Source organism: Melospiza georgiana, chromosome 2 (assembly GCF_028018845.1).
Source record: "Melospiza georgiana isolate bMelGeo1 chromosome 2, bMelGeo1.pri, whole genome shotgun sequence".
NCBI classification, from domain to species: domain Eukaryota; kingdom Metazoa; phylum Chordata; class Aves; order Passeriformes; family Passerellidae; genus Melospiza; species Melospiza georgiana.
This window is the reverse complement of record NC_080431.1, coordinates 109,483,791-109,501,776: the sequence shown is the minus strand read 5'-3', so window position 1 is coordinate 109,501,776 and position 17,986 is coordinate 109,483,791. Positions and strand designations below refer to the sequence as shown.

Sequence of the window (17,986 nt, the reverse complement as noted above, 5' to 3'; positions counted from 1 at the left end):
GCCAAGGTTACACAGAATTCACAACAATAGTTAAGATACATCTGATAAATGAATTAAATTGGAAAAAAACTTGATATCATGGATTTGTGGAGTGAGTTTGTTGGCTTCGAATGACTTGTTTAGGCTTGTTTATTTAGACTTGTTTAATTAGAATTCTCTAAATCAGGGTGTAAAACCACTGTAAAAATGAGATCTTTATATTAAAAAGAAACTTGTAAATATTTAGCAAAGTAATTACAAGAAAAATCTGTGATCCTTTCATGGATGATGGTGCTTAATTTGGGAATTATATACATTAACTGAGGTGTGAAAAAGAATATCTGCAAATTTTAAACACAATGCCAGCTCCAAAGTTTTCAGTGACTCCTCTGGAATAATTTTACTATTTTGACTTCATCTGTATTTTTCTCTGTGATTGTGCCTCTTACAAAAAATGAGATTCATTTCTCTTGTTGGAAGACCCACACATAACTATTGCATGTCACAATAGTTATTACTCTTTTTGAGATGCAATAAGTGAGAGGTAGCATTGATGTCAGACTGTTTCTAATATCATTTGCAGTGCTATTCAGCAATCACTCACACTTCTTAATGTGCATTGCTGGTGATTGTTCATTCATGTGCATGGCTGGTGATTGCTGAAAAATAGGTGTTACATCTTTAAAAACCATGAGCAAACCTTGTAATTTACTGTCCAGCCCCAGTATGAGCCATCTTTTAGTAAGTATAGCATGTCAGTGAAGTGACTGCATGAAACAGTGCTCACCATATAACTGGCAATTACTTTGGATTATGACTGGAAGATTCCAGTGGTTTTCAAGCTCAGATAACATGGACTTTCATCAACATGAAAAAACTGGGAATACAAGGAACAGAAAGAACATGTAGGTTTGCAAGGCTAAAAGGCTGATATACCCATAGCCAAATTTTGTGATTCATATTTCCCAGGCTATGAGCTTTTGCTGCCTGCATTTGTCAGTACCAGCCTGTTAAATCCTTATACCTAAATTTGTGCTAGGACCTGGAGATACCTAACAGGAGATGCCTCACTGTGCCTTTCAGTTTTGGACTTGTAAGAGCAGAACTTAATTCAACACAAGATGAGGCAGCCTCAGCAGCTTTCATTCAGAAACAGAAAGATGACAAATGCTGGAGCCACCAGTTTGTGTTGTAAGTGATCAGAGTGCAGCTGCTGCATTTTATAGCAGATAATTGTTGCTTAAAAACAAAAATCAGAGGAGTAGGCTGTGTATCGTACGTCTCTCCTTCTCAGGATAAGCTCAGAGCTATTCAGGTTCAGATCTGAGTCTTTTTTCTTCTCATTTCTGTGCCTTTGTGTTTTCCTTCAGTTATTTAGCCCACTGTCCTGAGAAGCTGGAGATGTGGCTCTGAATTCCTCCAAGCTGGGAGAGAAGTCAAGTACTCACTTCTCCCACCTTCTGTGTGAGTGCTCAGATTATTATGCAAAGCAAAGGCTAGGGAAGCTCTTTCTTGCACAGGCAGATATCTTTAAAAGGGCAAGTCCTCCTAATTGAGACATCCAAGTCTAAAAATGAGAGGGCTCTATGACTCTTAGGACACTTTACCCATCCATCTGATAGATTATTTTCCAGTGCAAGCAACTGTATCTTTCCCTCTTATTTGTCACTGCATGCATTATATCATATTGTCTTTCAGATATATATGACAAGCAAACATTGAAAAACATGTCCATTCATCCATGTCCTTTGGCAAAATGGTTTAATATGTTTAGGTATCACAAGAAATGTTTTGAATAGAAAATATCAATAGGTAGTAGAATAAAGATAGAGGATAAGTGGACACAAATCAGCCTAAGATCTGAGAACCCTCTGAAAGCAGAGGGCTTTTATTATTGTATTTAAATGTACTTGTAAATAAAGTATTTATCTATTATATACATTTAAATATGGTCATATTAGCTAGAGGAGCATGATTGCTAGAAAACTCTTTTTCTACTTCAGTATAAATGCAAAGGAAATACATGTGCTTCTGAAAAAGGAAAAACTAGCAAATTACCAACAAAACCAAATACACTTCACAGGTCTTGCCATTGTGATTATCATGGTGAATTTCTAAGAACACTGGGCACCAATTCAACCTCAAGACTTATGTGAGATGTACATTAGGTTTAAAGTTAAGAGAAAATGCCTTCAGTCCATTTCTCCCTTGTTTAGAACATCATGGCCATAGCTACATCTTTTTATAGTCCTTGCCTTGGCCTGATTGCTAAAAGTCTTTAAGAGTACTAAAACATTGCCATATTTTGAGAGGTTATCTTTATGCCTACTTTTGGAATAAAGTTAGTAGACTTAATTTTACAGTGAGCTTTCAGTTTTTCATTATGCATTATGTTATTATTGTGTTCAGTTTAAGCCATTCTTTTGTTCTCAAGCTCCAGGACTAGGATACAATAGGCATATTCTATATATGGATATCAGAATTTTTCTGTTCTATTTTGCTATTTAAGACATACCAAAGATTTATTTTTCTATTTATCTAATTTAATTTGCCAAAAATCACCCACCAGCAATTTGATTAGGCTATTTTATAACCTCATTTGATCAGCCAGTTTTAGAGACTCCATTTTTAAGAGAATAAGAGTGCAACAGAAGTTAGCAATGTGGAGTAGCTGTATGTGGGCCATTATAAACTCTATCTATATTTCTTTGCTCTATTTCATTCAGTATTCTGCTATTAAACAAGTAGATTCTTGTATTTCTGCCATTTTACAGTTGTGTGACATTTAAGAAAATGAGCACTAGATGGATTTTATATTTCACAATACAAAGTGGCATTTGGAAACTTTTGGAACACTGTTCATGATTAAAGGTGTGCATTATTTAGGTCTTACCATATAATGTTGACCCTAAGCTGCAGATGATAAATCTGAAGTTGGCCATAAAGATTCCAGCAGGAAACACAGGATGGAATTGCCTCTTTTAACTCTTCTAAAATGATTGTCATAATTGATTCTGATCACACGTTGAACTTTTTTAATGACTAAAAGTTTCTTAGAGATTTTTTTAATCATTGAAGATGCCTCTTCTCTGGTTAGAGAAGAGCTCTAAATATGGTGTATTTGGTAAAGGTCTGCACGTGTGCTGCGGTGACAGACAGTGCTGATGGTGTTCCAGGGAAGTAGTGAATGTTTGCTTGGACTTAAGAAGGGCAGAATCCAAGCTGAGAGGGGGCTCTCTATTCCCAAAATACCCATGCATGCATCCCCATGTGCAGCTGGGCTTGGAGAAGAACAGACCTTAAGCTGTGCAGACCTTCTGAAAGGCAGGTTTGGATTGATGTTTCTGCCTTGCAGCTTCTCAGCTGAGTGGTTGATGTGTTCTGACATCAGTTTCTCAGCTACATCAAGCAATTTTAGACCTCAGTGCTGCACAACATGGTCTGATTGTTCATCAGTCTTGCCTAGAATAATAAAAAATTCACATAATTTAGAAATCAATCTAAATCTTACCTGAAAAAGCTCCTATATTTTACAGGTATATAGTGGCATTTGTTGCAAAGAGCTTGCAGGTTATGCAAACACTTCTATTATGTCACTGCCATGCAGATATGCATTTTGGAGATGGCATCCTGCCAGCCTGCATCATGCACTGATTATGGTGGGGAAATTTTGCTTCAGCATGTTCTCTAAGGAGGAAAAGCATGACCTCCTTACAGTCTCTGGAGAGCAGCATTTTCTCATTTGTAAAGGTGTTATCTGAAAATAATCAAAATGTAGTACTCAATGAATCTTCTTTGAAAAGTTGAAGTAGCTTACACAGATGGGAAATTCTGATTCAGAATCAGAGTCTTCCTGATGCAAAGATCATCTCATCCTTTTTTCTCCCTGCCTGCCTTTATCTGAAGTCACCAAATCCATACTTTGCTGCAGTGAAAATAATTGGCATCAAAACAAATTTTATGTGAATAAATAAATAGTTTCTTAACTCTATGTTTGTATTAAGGTATTAATGATGTTAATGCTAGGTAAGAACAGTGTAAGTCACACAGGTCATGCAGGTAGAATTTCCAGGCTGAGTCAGAGAATTATTATCATTAAATGTGAAATGTGCACATAATTCAGCAGCTTGCTGAGTTACAGACACGATGGCCACCAAACAAGATAATGGGGATGTAAAAATGAGCTCACCTTTAACTACCACGATGCTAAAATGAATATATAGTAAATATAATTAATTTCTAACAGTGAGGAAAAAATAGTTGACAGGATATATGTAACAGTGTATGAACACTACACAATGCTTCTTTGTGGTTTCTGTCCAAAACCTCTTAGTAAAAATTAAGTCAAATGATTTTTTTTTTTTTTATTTAGAACTGAAAAAGTACACTCATATGATACATAGCACACACTAAAAGTCTGTGCTGGCTATTTAAATGAGGACCACTGAGAGTAACATTTAAATGTGGACATACCAAATTTACTCTTTGAATAGCTGAAGGAAGAGTTTACCATTAGTAAACAAACATGTATTTTTCATTATGTTTGCATTGCTAAAGTGAAATATTTATAAGATTATTTTTTTGTAGTATCAACTACTATCATCCTGTTTAATATTTCATTCAGAGCCCTGCATAGATTAAAACAGTACTGAAGTTCAGAGAGCCAGCATGCCACCATTTCACTATACATTCTGCCAACAAGTAAGAATGTCTGCTTACCAGCAAGAACTGTGTTCACAGGCAAAACAAGTCTCAGCTCTTAGAACATCTACAGAAAGAAATAAAACTCAAAAATTAGGTAACCATTAAAATACATGTCAATTCAAATAAAGCGTAGGGAAATTAAAATTCACTCTTAAAATGCCCTGTATTTTGTGGTGGTCATTTAATTTCAGTCTCAACAGCATTGAAAGTAGCTGGGTGTATGGTAATGGGTTCTTACACTGTGCAAGCTCAAGCAATAAAACACTTTGGAATTACTCTCAGCAAACAGGAAAATGTCTGCTTCTTCAGTGCTGTAGCACACAGGGATACTACAGCATGTATATATATATATATGTAAAGTCTTTGCTAGCAAGACATTTTGGTTGATTTAACCATTTACCTGTACTACTTTTGGAATGGATAGTAAACCTGTACTGATAACCAAAGATAAGAAAGAGCTAGTCTCAGTTTCTGGGCTTCTGCCAAAAATGAAATGATTATTCTCTGTGTATAGCTGTAAAAAGTACTGCACTTTTTGTCAACTCAAATTTATGTAAGGTTAGAACCATCCAGGAAACCAGAAGTGTATAAGTGTATGATAGACAGCTTCACAGCAACCTCTTGAAGGAATACTAAATCCAATTATGCAGAATATCACAGAATTGTTTGTTATTCCTATAGCACTGAGCTCTCATGAAAGCAAAAGTATTTGTTCCTCTTCTAATGGATAAAGAACACTATCATATGTAAGATTCTGTGATAATAAGTTATGACTGCAAAGCTCTTACCCAGATTAATTCAGAAGCAACAGATGAAATACATCTTCTGAAAAATATGCAGCATTCTATTCTGTCCTTTAGCTGTTGAATTAAAAACAAATCTTAAAGCGGAACTATAACTTGGTAGTATTCCCATTGGGAATATTAATGATTTCTTGGGAGAGAAATATGGAACAAGGTCAATTTTCAGTTAATACTGAAGGGTATTTTGCTTTCAAAAATGATAATTTAGTGTAATCTGATTTGAATTATTTCTCACTTGATGCCATTGGCCATGGGTAAGAACTCTACAATTGTCACTGAGTAAGCATTTTAGAACTGGTTGATGGACCACATATTAGCACACATTAGGTTAGAATTACTGAATGAAAACATGTAAAGAAATCACATAGTAACTGATAGTGTAAAATGAAACAATGATCTCTCTCTAACTCCTTAGCTTTTGTTTCCTATTGCTATCTAGAATGGAGAATATTTAAGCAGTCATCAAAATTATATTTGCAGCAGTTTTTCTTCTTAAAAGTAGAAAGAATATTTAAACATCATGATTAAGAATTCTGTATGAACCTGCAAATGGGGTTATTTTGAGATTTTTAACATCAAAACATTACACAATATTCTATTTTTGATACTTTTTACATTTCTACAAATCACATAACAGATTGTATCGTTACATCCTTTGAGGCTGTGGCAGAGCACAGGAACTGAGCAGCTGCAGCTGCCAGGAGGAGCAGCTCAATGGGCAGAAGCCTTGGCCTCCACAGCTCCTCAGCCATGCAGTCCATGAACACAGAACCAAAGGGCAGTGCCTGGCCCAAGAAGGGTTATTTTATCATATATAAATTAGGTGTATATTTGAGTGTTTGTATTTGAAAGTGCATGTGGTTTTGTGCTCCTGTGTTTGTGGGCCATGCTACAGCCTTCAATGGCAGTGCAGTGTGCTGGTTTTCCAAGAGATCTAACACAGTAATTAAAATTCTGTTTCTTGCACATTTTGAGAGTTACTGATTCTCGTGGTTCATTGAAATTTACCTTTGAAGTTTACTTTTCTTGTTTTAAGAACATGAATTTGTGTAAATGTAAGTAATAGGAAAGCAACGTCATCTTAGCTACAGATGGCTGGCTGGGGGTTGAAGACAACAGCAGAACATGCAGAGGTGCTGAGGCAGAATTTTTGGAGCTCCTTGACCACCAGCAATCTGAAATAGGATTATCATATTTGTGGAGAGAGGCTTTTCATGAGGGCATGTGGTGATAAGACAAGGGGAAACAGCCTTAAGATGAAGGAGGATGGGTTGAGATTGGGTGTTAAGAAGGAATTCTTTACTGCAAGAGTGGAGAGGCACTGGAAGGTTGTCCAGAGAGGTTATGGATTCCCCGTTGTGCATGGGGCTCTGATTAATGTGGTTTAATAGGAGGTTCCCTGTCCTTGGTAGGCAAATAGAAACTATGTGATCTTTAAGGTCTCTTCCAACCTTAAGCATTCCATGATTCTCTTTCATCCAAACATATTCTTTCCTTACCATAGCTTCTTAGCATTGTCCAAAATTTAAATGAAATTTTTTCACCCTCTTCCCAGCCTGTATCCTGGTTCCACCTGCTCTTCCTTTTCCTATTCAGACTGTCTATAATGGCACCAGTTTCTCCCATGGTTGATTTTTGTCCCCTTGTTGGAGTTCCTAGTCTCCCTCCAACAGTTTTCCACAATTCATGTGCAAAACTAGTGAGATTTCCCTATACAACCATTTTAGAAGCACATTTAATCTCCTTCCTCAAACTCTCGTCCATACTCCAATATGTGGACAAGAGAGAGAAACTAAACTTCATTCTACAGACTGACTTCTGTGAATCTGGTACAAAATAGATTAAATATGTATGTTTGTAATTATCATTTTTATGTATTGTGATTTGTTGATTTTGATAAAGCAGGTTGGGAGTGGCATTTTTAAAGTATCTATTTTGAGTTAGGGAGGGAAAGAAAATAGAGCCAAATGGTCAAGAAGCTAATTCCTAGTTGTCCTGGTAACAGTTCCTTTCCTTTCTGAACAGCAGGGGTCACTAAAAAGAAGGGTTATACTGGGTGAAGCCAACAGGCTGGGGTTTTTTCCTCCATTAGATTACTCTTCAAATGTTTTCTGTTTTAATCATTATATTAAAGAAAGAAAAATCTTGGCTCTAATTTTTTGACATATAAAAAATTCCTAATAAAAAAGTTATCTCCCTGATTATGGCCTAAATTATAAATTATCTCTGCCTCTAATAAAAAATCATTTATAATTCTTTTGTCAAATGAGTTTTATAGAAACCTCTTTTACAAAATATTTTCATTGTGCTGCAAGCTGATGTTGACATTTAACACCATGATAGCCAAAAGTGGGCAAAGTTATTTCCTCTCTATTTGTTGTGATCATACTGTCATTTTCTCCATTATCTGCTGTCATTGGAAAACAGTAAGACACAATTGGTAATGTGGAGAAATAAGAATAAAAATGCCCACCATTTAGAGCAAGTCAGTAAGGGAGTAAAAACAAACAAAATATGATGGTCTCTCAGTGTAATTTCACTCAACATAAAGTGTAAACAAGTGCATAATTCTGTTCTTAGAAGGATGAGAAGTGCTGACCACACAAGGAAAGAAATAGAAGAAAACCCAGACAAACACCTTAGCAGGAGGAATCCTACAAGAGAACACCCCAGAATCATATGTTGCTTGCTCTGCTTCGTATCTGTTCTGTGAGCTTAGCTTTCAAGGAGTTTTTGTATTTATCTTTGCAGCTGAATGAGTTCAATTTCTCTCAGATTAGGACAGAGGTTTCAGAGCAGCAGGTTAATCCTTCCTGCCTCCATGGGTAACTGAGCAAACAGACCTGGATCGACGTGGCCGAGAGAAAAATTGTAATTCTAGAGATTAACGCTGTCTTTCTTGTTTGACCTCCACGTTTCTCTTCTAGGTATGTTTGTATGTATGAATGTATGTGTGCAGCTATTTATTTATTTGTTTGTTTGTTTGTTGTTAACAGCTTCTGTCCAAGGCCCCTGGGAGAGGGCAATCTCACCAAACAAAGTGCCGTATTATATCAAGTGAGTATAAATAGTAATTCATTCCAGCTATTTTCTTTTCTTATGTAAGAGGAGAGTTAGTAATTTTCTTAAATGATTGTGAACTGCTCCTATGGTGTCTAAATGGGAAGGACAAAAAGGAACAAAACCTGCAATACATTTCACAGAAGTGTGCTAGTTATCTAGAAACACAGTAGGATGCCCTGATTTGTAAGTTGTTTGGGTTTATGCTGCTATAAATCACCTGCAAATGAAGTAAAGCTTTGAGGTACCTGGATTATAATTTAAATTGTGCTGTTGCCCTCTGTGTGCGTGTATGGGAGGTTTTTCAAAACCAAAAAAGCCCCCAACATTCTGAATTGCAGTTGTAAATGTGATTCACTGGGGTTTTTTAACCCTATAATTTTTAAATAGTTCATAATAATGTAATTAATTAATAATTTTAATATTTTGTAATTGTTTTAAATGCACATACTCAGTACTATGAATTCCTTTAGGGACACCACTTGGTAAAGTCCATAGCTGAGGAATTATGAGGGGCAACCAGTCCCTAAAGCCTAATCTTTTTGAATTTAGCTCCAAAATTAAACTAGTTTGCTTTAAAAGATATGTCTGCACAACAAACGCGAAGAACATTTTTTAAAAATCACAATTTGGAAATACCTACCTGCTTCTCATGCCCTAAACAGACCCACCACTCAACAACAACAAAAAAAAGATGGTTTAATACATTTTATTCCTCTCTTTTGAGTTCTTTACCTGTAACATGTGCTTTGAACTGCTTATCCTACTTCTCAAGGAAACAGGTGATGCAATACCAGCTATAAACACTGTAGTGCAAGTAACAAAGACATGGGTGTTGTTTAATATAGCTATTCTCATGGCTCCTCTTTATACTCCCTAAACACTTTGCAAGCTCAACCAGTTTCCCTGAAGCCATTTGGTTACAGAAGGCTCTTGCAGTGGCACTTCAGTTGCAACTTTCACAAGAGGGTGAACTTCCACAGCAGCCTTAAAGCAAGATATGCATGAAGGAAACTCTGTGGTGCAGTTCAGAGGTTCAGTTGTACCTGGCTAAGCTGGTTTACTGTTGCATTAAGCTTGTAAGTTTTCTGGTGTTTGCATTTGGCTATGAATAATGGAACAGTCACAAAGAAACTGGAAAGCTCTATCAAGAAGGAGGGGCAGTCTACCAGAGACAGGCTGGAAAGAAAGTCAAAGCTCTGCCATGTAAGACTCAGTTTATGGCACTAACATGAAGGTGAAGATCCTCCTTTTCTCTTTCACATGGCATGACTTGCCATTATGGGCAGGGGAGATTGGCAATGCTTGAAGTAGGCAAGAATGCACTTCATCCTGTGCTTGGCACCTCTGTGCCACTCACACCCAGCAGCCAGGGGTAACTGGCTAAAATGGTCAATACTGGCTCTGCTTACTCCTTCCTACTTTTTAGTCTTCTGTTCTAGGCCATTTACAAATTAAAAAAAAACATGTTTATTTTGTTCACTTTGAAGTCCATTTTAATAGCCATAAACAGTTGTAGCATTATGCTGTGGATCCTGATTTAGGATCCTGCCAACTGCTCTAGTTTGTCACAAATGAGTGATTCAAATTGCCTGAAGGATCAGTGTCAGAGGTATTAACAAGTGTGGGTTTAGTATCAATTTATAAAAGTGCATCTTAGTAAAGTTCAACAGCAAGGTTCACTCTATTACTTACTACGTTATACAAAGGAAAATCAAGTTCAAATCTATTTCAAATTATTTACATATTGACCAAAGAGCCAAAGGGTAAGGGAGACCCTCCCAATGGGTCATGAGTTTCAGAGCAGACCCTCTTGCTTTCTAAAGTCCTGGTAGAGCTCAGCTGTGGCTAGGTCCAGACCTAGTCTCAGACTTGGACAATGGCATATGTCTAAAGAAATTATCTGCATGGATTTCATTAATATTTATTCAGCATGCTACCAGCCACTTACCAAGGTCCATAAGTAAGGGGTCTCTCTGCCTTGGGTAAGGAAGGATTCCTTAGTCTCAGGTAAGGAATCCCAGTCCTTGAGAGGAGTCCCATTTCCAGGGAGAGTCACTGCTGTGCAGTCCAGTTGCAGTTTAGAGAATTTGAATTGGACGCATCCAAAGGTTGGTTGGTTGTTTGTAGAAAGGTCTCTGCCTCAAGGGGTGACCTTGAGAGCTGTCCCAGGGCAAGGGGAGGTCACTGCCCTGCAGCCACACTGCCCAGCAGGGAGAGCTCCCTGAGATGCCTCCCTGGGGCTGCCAGATGTGGTTGGCTTGTAGTCAGCTTTAACACAGGAGGAAGGGTATGTGTGTACCTCCTTGTACCCACAGCCCTCTTTGTTCTTTGATAAAAGACCCTTGGAAAAGCCACCTGCTGTGCATGCATGACTCACACAATCCCTGTTCCAAGCTCATGTGCTTCGATGCTCTCTGGGTCACTCTGCCCCTTTGGGAGCTTCTAGAGGAGTTCTTGGCCTGGATACAGCTCAGGTCTTTACTTGCTTTGGAGCCTGTACCAAATTACTGATATTTTGGTTAAGGGGTCAAGTACATCTGTCATACATTACTAGTTTAATTAAAGTTTTAATTTAGCCACAAACTTGCTGCCTTTGAGATGTAAAACAAAGTGGTCAAGTTTTAATGCATCTTACTGAGTTGATATATCAATATATCTATTGCCTTCTCCAGCTATCCTCAGTCATTTGTTTTTCATTCATTCTCATCACTCATATTGCATATTTACAAACAAAAAAAAATTTTCTGTACCTTTATGGATTTTAAAATAAACATGCTCTTTTTTTAGTCTTTGAGGCAATACAGGTAGCATGTTTATATAATTTTCTTTCTGTCATCAATATTAGAATATTAGTGTTAGCCCTCTTCATCAACCAGATTTGCTACACATTTTACTGGTTTTCATTTTATCTTTTTCCCTTGATGCTTAAATGTTTTTATCTCATCACTTTCTCATTTGTGATGATGTTGCACTCAATAATCTGTAAATCAGGCAGTACTTCATGCTAAGTCTTCAGCACCAATGTTTATTTATGGTTAGGTATCTTCAAGACGAGTGATTTTCCTGGTTAAAATTACATTTGTATACAGCTGATTAATCTGTAGCAACTAGTTGCTTCTAAAGCTTCAATAATTCCCTCTTGAGCTTATTCACACCAGTTGGTTTTTTTGTTTTTTTTTGTTTTTTTTTTTTTTTTTTGTTTCAAATTGTATTTGGATAGGCAACATTGCCATGGACAATATAATTATCAACAGTGTGCAACCTGTTTCAGCTGTTCCTGGTGTCTGGCATTGGATTCTTTCTTGGCCCAGTGTCAGCCTCATGGAAATTGCCTTTCAATGGCCTTGCATCAGCTGCTGCATTTCCCTCCACCCCTTCATGTGCTTCCCTCCTTATGGAGATGACAAGCTAGACCAGAACTTCAGCCCCAGCTTTCTCTTCCCCAGCAAACTGAGGAAATCATTTCTTTGTGTGCCAGGACAGCAGAAGTATCCCAAGCTGCAGGTGGTCATAGCTGCCAGGGCACTGAGAACTTGCTCAGACCATGAGGTGCTACTCAGTTAAAAAACCCTCTGCTTTGCCTCTGAGGTAAAACATGTAAAATTGCTTGAAAACACATTCTATCCAATCCTTTTTGTTTTGATCTTTTTTCTCCTTGATTTATTCCTTTTGTCTAGTACAGAATGTAAAGGTTTCATTAGATTACAGAAGGAGAGGACTATAAAAATATAGTTTTCAGTTTAATCAGTCCTGTTCTTTGAAGACCTTGATCCTGCTTTTACTGCAGTGCAACCTAGAAAATGGAAAGGAAGAAGCAGGCACAGGCATGTCTGTACTCTTTATTAATGCTTTAGGTATTCATTAAAATTTCTAAATTTAAGTTTTTAGAAGACAAAACAGGCAATTAATCTACATTAGCAATCTGAAAAGCAAATGGAAGAAATGCACACCTCACAGACAACTGAATATGTGTCTAAAGATTAAAAAAAAAGGTCCCAAATTCTAAAAAAAGCAGATAATAAAGGTAGGGAGGCTGCAGATTTTTACATTGTAATTCAGGTTAGATCACATTTTAGCAGAGCTCACCCCTGATGAAAGGGATCTCACGTGTGCATGCATGCTCTTGCATATTCTTATCTTCCAATCAAACAGAGAAAGAAGCTGCTCTCAAGCAGTGACAGGTAACAAAATCAAGTGTCTATTTCCCATTTTGCAGCATCAGAAGAAATATTTGGTCATGCTGCAGGACCCAATCCCTCTGCAGTGTTTGTCCTCCCAGGGCACAAGGGGACAAGCAGCTCTGCTCTGAACCATGTCTGCATCTCTCTCGTGCCTCTCTCATCCTCTGCTCTGCACACTTGCCCATTACTCAGTGTTAGGAGATCTCTATTGCCTCAGATTAAAGAGGAGGAGTGGGATTGAAGTCTGCAACATCCTTTCTCTAAAAGAATATTCAGTAGTCCTGCCATCGGGAATGTGTTAAAATCTAGTAGGTGTGACTTCTATATTTGTACTAATCTTTGACATTATTCTTCCTCCGTGTATCTAGCTTGCCAGTTAATAGTGTCTGTCTTCTTACCCTCTTGCTGTGCCCATTCTTTTGAAGGATTTAAAATGCTTCTGCAAAAATACAGTAGTCTTTCATCTCAGTGCTTCCCACAAAGGAAACCTTCCAAGTTATTTCCCAGCCAAGCTTATTTTCTTATACAGATTATAGCAGTTCACTGAACTTTGTCCTGCTGAGGACAAAGCTGGATTCTCAGGAGCTTTGACTCCTTGAGAAGATCCATGTGAGCTTCTCTCTATAAATTAGCTATGCAGTGAGCTAACTCCAAGGACAAGGCATCTCCACTTGCTCACTCTCTTCCACATTGTAGTTTCCTATGAGAATATTTGATTTGCATTTAATGTATCAGCTTGTGACATACATTTTTTGCTAGTTTTAGATCCTTCATTCTTTTTCTATGTCACACTGGAGATCTAGCAGGCCAGTTTCTATAAACATACTTCTTTGTTGTCTTATTTTTTAATCTCCCTTTCAATTGTTGTTTAACCATGCAGAATTTCAACACAGAAAAAAAAAAGCTAAGACCCCTGAGTTTTCATTGTAAAAGCAAACAGATTAAAGCCATGATTCTTTTACTTTTGTTCAACTTAGAGACAGGATAAATGAATGTATCTGAATTAAATTCTGCTAAGATAAAAAGTGAAGAAATGCTGTTCTGAGAAAATCACTTGGGTTAATTGTTTCTTCTGCAGAATGTAGATAAGTACAAGGCACAAAAGGAAGTAGGAAATATCTGTCAGACAGAGCAGAGAGAGACACGGAGAACCATAAATAAATAATGTATGATTATGTATATGCAGTGAGTGAAGCTGTGAGCAAGCTTTGAAAACCATGTGTATGGCTAACAGTTAACCTATCTACCAAATACAAAAAAAAAAAAAAAAAAAAAAGTATTATTTTCGCATCTCAAAAGCATAGTTATTATGGTTTTTTCCTGTCTTTCAATTCTGAACTCTACATAGCAAAATTGAAACTATTGTGAAGGAAAGAAAAAGTACAATACTTTTCATTTTGCCTTTATGTGATGTAAATTCTGATGCTGTCATGCATAAAAACCTAAATGACATTTCTTCAAGGTTTGTCCAAGCACAGAGATTTTCTTTATGATTGGTAGGGTTGTGAAGACTTGCTTCCAAAACTTGTCACTAAAATTTAAACTCAGAGTGTAAATAAATGAGAAATCTTGAGCCTTTAACTACCTTTATAATGAAAGCAGAGGTTATAAACAGATGTGTTCCTGCTGACTGAGCGGGAGCACTCCGAGAAGATGCCGTGGGTCTGCTCCTCATTACCATCTGTCAGCAGGGAGTTACTGCCCTCGCCACAGAACCAACTGAAGGGGATTTAATTTGTTTTTAAATGAATTATAAGTACTCAGCAGCAATTTCAGTGCATCCTAGCTGGTGTGGGAGCTGAGGGCAGGGCTGTAGCCTCTGGTTTGGGGCAGTGAGTGAGTGTTTATGCTTTCCCTCCCTAAACACAGTGCCTGTGGTGGAGGGTGGAGAGCAGCTTCCTTGGGCGCCTGCACAGCACCTGGTCCTCTTGATGGGACCCTGCCCACGGTCAAGTGGAGAGTAAAGCTCTTTAGCTTTATTTTCAAATCCAGTCACTGCAAATGCTCATGAAGAGTATGTCGTGTTAAGCATTACAGAGGGGTTGAACAATGTAAGGATAATTTTTGTGCAGGTTAAATCTTAAGATGTGTTATGCAGGTAATGAGCTGGGTAAGAATTTTGGATGGAATCTGACTTTCTTATTTTCCTAATTAAAGGGAACATATCAACATTTAAAATCTATTAAATGTAGCTAGTCTTTGCTTTCCAGCTCTGGAACTAGGAGATTAATATATGAACTGTTTTTATAGACAATAGTGTGAAAAAGTAAACTTTTGTTACTGTGCAAGGAGTTCATGTATTTATAGTGTAGCAGAATATAATTACATAACATTAAATATTTTACTTTTATTTTAGCTGAAGTTGTAACATTTATTGTAAGCTGAATGTGATTTTTGCTTGAATTTTACTTCATTTCTATTAGCTTCATTTTGCTCCAGTTGGTAAATGTAGCCTGGCTGCACTTAACAACTGAAGTAAATGAATGAAAAATTACAAAGCCAATATAAGCTTTACAAAGTTGAGTGACATCTATACAATATGGCCCTATTTTATAGAGTATATGCCAAATCTTCCATTAAAAAGTAGATTTTACAGCTGCTCCTGATAGCTAAAATGTATTGCTATCTACTCAAAGCCCATCTTTTAAACAGTGTGCTTAATAAGCAGGATTCTAAAATAGGAATTGTGTTTGATTTCCACTGGAATGCTTTGAACTTGAAAAGATTAGACACATTAAGAAAAAAAATAGAAAGATTTGCCTGTCAGAATTTTCCTTTTTTTTTTAAAGATCAATTACGTACTTAATTTAGATGACAGACAAAGAGGAGACGACTTCTGACAACTGTCCAATGTAATATTCAAGGAAATGGGGAACAATATCTCAGATTCCTTACATATTTGTGTTATATCAAGAAGTCTCATACTTCCTTTTTTTTTCTCCAAAGACTGACAGCTTCTCCAAAGCAGCACTTGTCACATCCATTGCCTGCATTGCCCTTGGTCCAGTGTCCCTTCTCATGCAGCCAGCTCCACAAATAAGATGATTTCTCTATTTCACATAAGAAAAACTCCATCCATATAATAAGGGAGTCAGCATTAAATTGATCCTGCTTCACCTACTGTATCTTTTTTGTCTTCTTTGTGATCTCGTCAGTCTAAAATATGGCAGGAGTGTAATTTCTAATTGTGCTTTAGGAAAGGTCTGAACACCAGTGAGGAAGCAGTGGGTATGGCCAGGTGTGATTCACATTTCCAGCTCCGTTTGCTGTGAATGCACAGCTTTGGTTGAACATTCACAGCTTTGGAGGAAGATTCTCATGTGGGCACCTGAGGCCATGCAGCAACCCAGAGCACACTGAGAGTGCAATAATCAGCCATGCCAGCTGGGCTCTTCCTCTTTGCCCAAGTGGCCTGTCTGTCAGGGCAAGGTCAGGTGTTTCCCTGGATTCTTTTACGAAATTAATTCATGGATCCTGCTGAACTGTTCTTGAATCTGTTCTTTCTCTGACCTTCTAAGACGCCAGCTCTCCTGATGACTGCAGTAAATTTGTATTTTTCCGAATATTCTCTACCTGTCTTTACAAACACTTCTTGCCATGAGAGATTTGTTTAGTCTTTACTTACTGCATCATGATTATGGATTATTGGGCCCATTTTTCTCCTAATGGAATGCCTTTCAATGATTTTCTTTTCTTCTTGTCAAGTAATAGCTGAAATCAGTTCTGTGTTGCACATCAGTCCTGTGATATCCTTATCTTCAGACCATAAATCTTGAGAACTAGTTTGTGTATATACTACATTTAGGATCTACAGATTCTAAGGGACACATAAAATGATGTAATTGAGAACTGCATGAACATCAGTAAGGTTGCAGTTAGACTTAAGGAAATATTCTAATGAATAGTTTAAGAATGACCAAATAATCTACATTCATTTTGCTTATTTCTCATTATCTGTTTCAAAAGTTGAATTTTATGAGATAAATTATAGTTTCAAATATGATCTTTAGGTTTGGCAGCCTCCTGCATGCTACTTATTTGTTTTGAATTTCAAATATTCATCAGATAAACTTTTATATTAGGAAATCTCTGGCTAGATAATTTAAGAAAAAAAAATCATAAAAAAATGCATCTCATCTCTGAATGAATTGATTTTCTTACAAGTAATTTTTGTAACACAAGCATTCATGGCATTGCATTTTCCGTGGCAGTTGAGCTCAGAAAATGAGATTATGGCACAACAGAAGCAGCACCCTTTATATAACAAGCCTAGCAGTGTCACTGAGTGTTGTCTACAGCCTACAGAGTAGAATAGTGAGTAGAGGTCAAACTTTGCTCCTTATCACCTACCCACTCTGTGTGTCAAGGTCCTCCCTCCTCTTTCTCAGCAGGACCAAAATTTGTTAGCATAAATGCCATATGTAGGTGTTACTTTGGGAGCTTGAGGGGAGCACAAACTCAGTACAGCAATGAATTACTAAGAATTAAGGTTGCTGTAAATATGTTCAAAGTTGTTGGTATGAGTTTTATTCTTCTCTGATGTACTTCACACTATATAATGTGAACTTATGCACTGTTATGTTAATGAAATTTAATGGTCATTTGAGTTGTGGCGTTTAATGTTAAATTTTTTATGCAGTAGGTAAAGGTTTTTTAAGAAATCTAAATATTTAAAATCATTATAATACAGCGTCATTCAGGTATTTTACATTTATCTAGATGTCTGCTAGAAAAGTTTCTATTATTTCAATGTTTAAGTATTAGATATCTGGCTAGTAAATAACCCAGATTGCCTTTTGAATTTTAATATGTACTTGTCTCCTTGTTTTCTTTATCAAGGTATTTTTTCTTCACTACTTTTTCCTGCCCAGTCATTTCTTCACTACTCTGCAGTTCACTACTGCAGAGCTAATACAAGAGTGGAGGGACAAAGATACATTTTCTGTGCTTCATTTTTCAACAAATTCAACTCAATTTTTTTTCTTAGAAGCTGCATTATTGGAGAAAGTGTTGAAAAAGTTTTAATGCTTGAGGGTTATGACACCTTGTGTGAAGCATGCTAAGAAAAACTGTTAGAAAGAAATGTTACAGGCATGGAATTAAAATGTAAAGAAAGAGTAGCTAGAAATTTAGTTTGGCATGGGCATAGATAACTTCCTACAAACACCTCACCTCTACAAGCAACATGGAGCACCATGATAAGATTGTAATCATATCCCAAAGATTTTCTAGTTGAGGCATGGATGTTATACTTTG

At 37.0% G+C, this 17,986-nt stretch overlaps 1 protein-coding gene across 1 annotated transcript in view; it reads left to right on the top strand.

The window, feature by feature from the left end:
- Positions 1-17,986, top strand: part of DMD (dystrophin) — a 1,043,539-nt gene that overhangs the window by 919,024 nt on the left and 106,529 nt on the right. Inside the window, 1 exon segment of the mRNA XM_058043463.1 lies at positions 8,483-8,543. Within this exon segment, the coding sequence (XP_057899446.1) occupies positions 8,483-8,543 (61 nt within the window).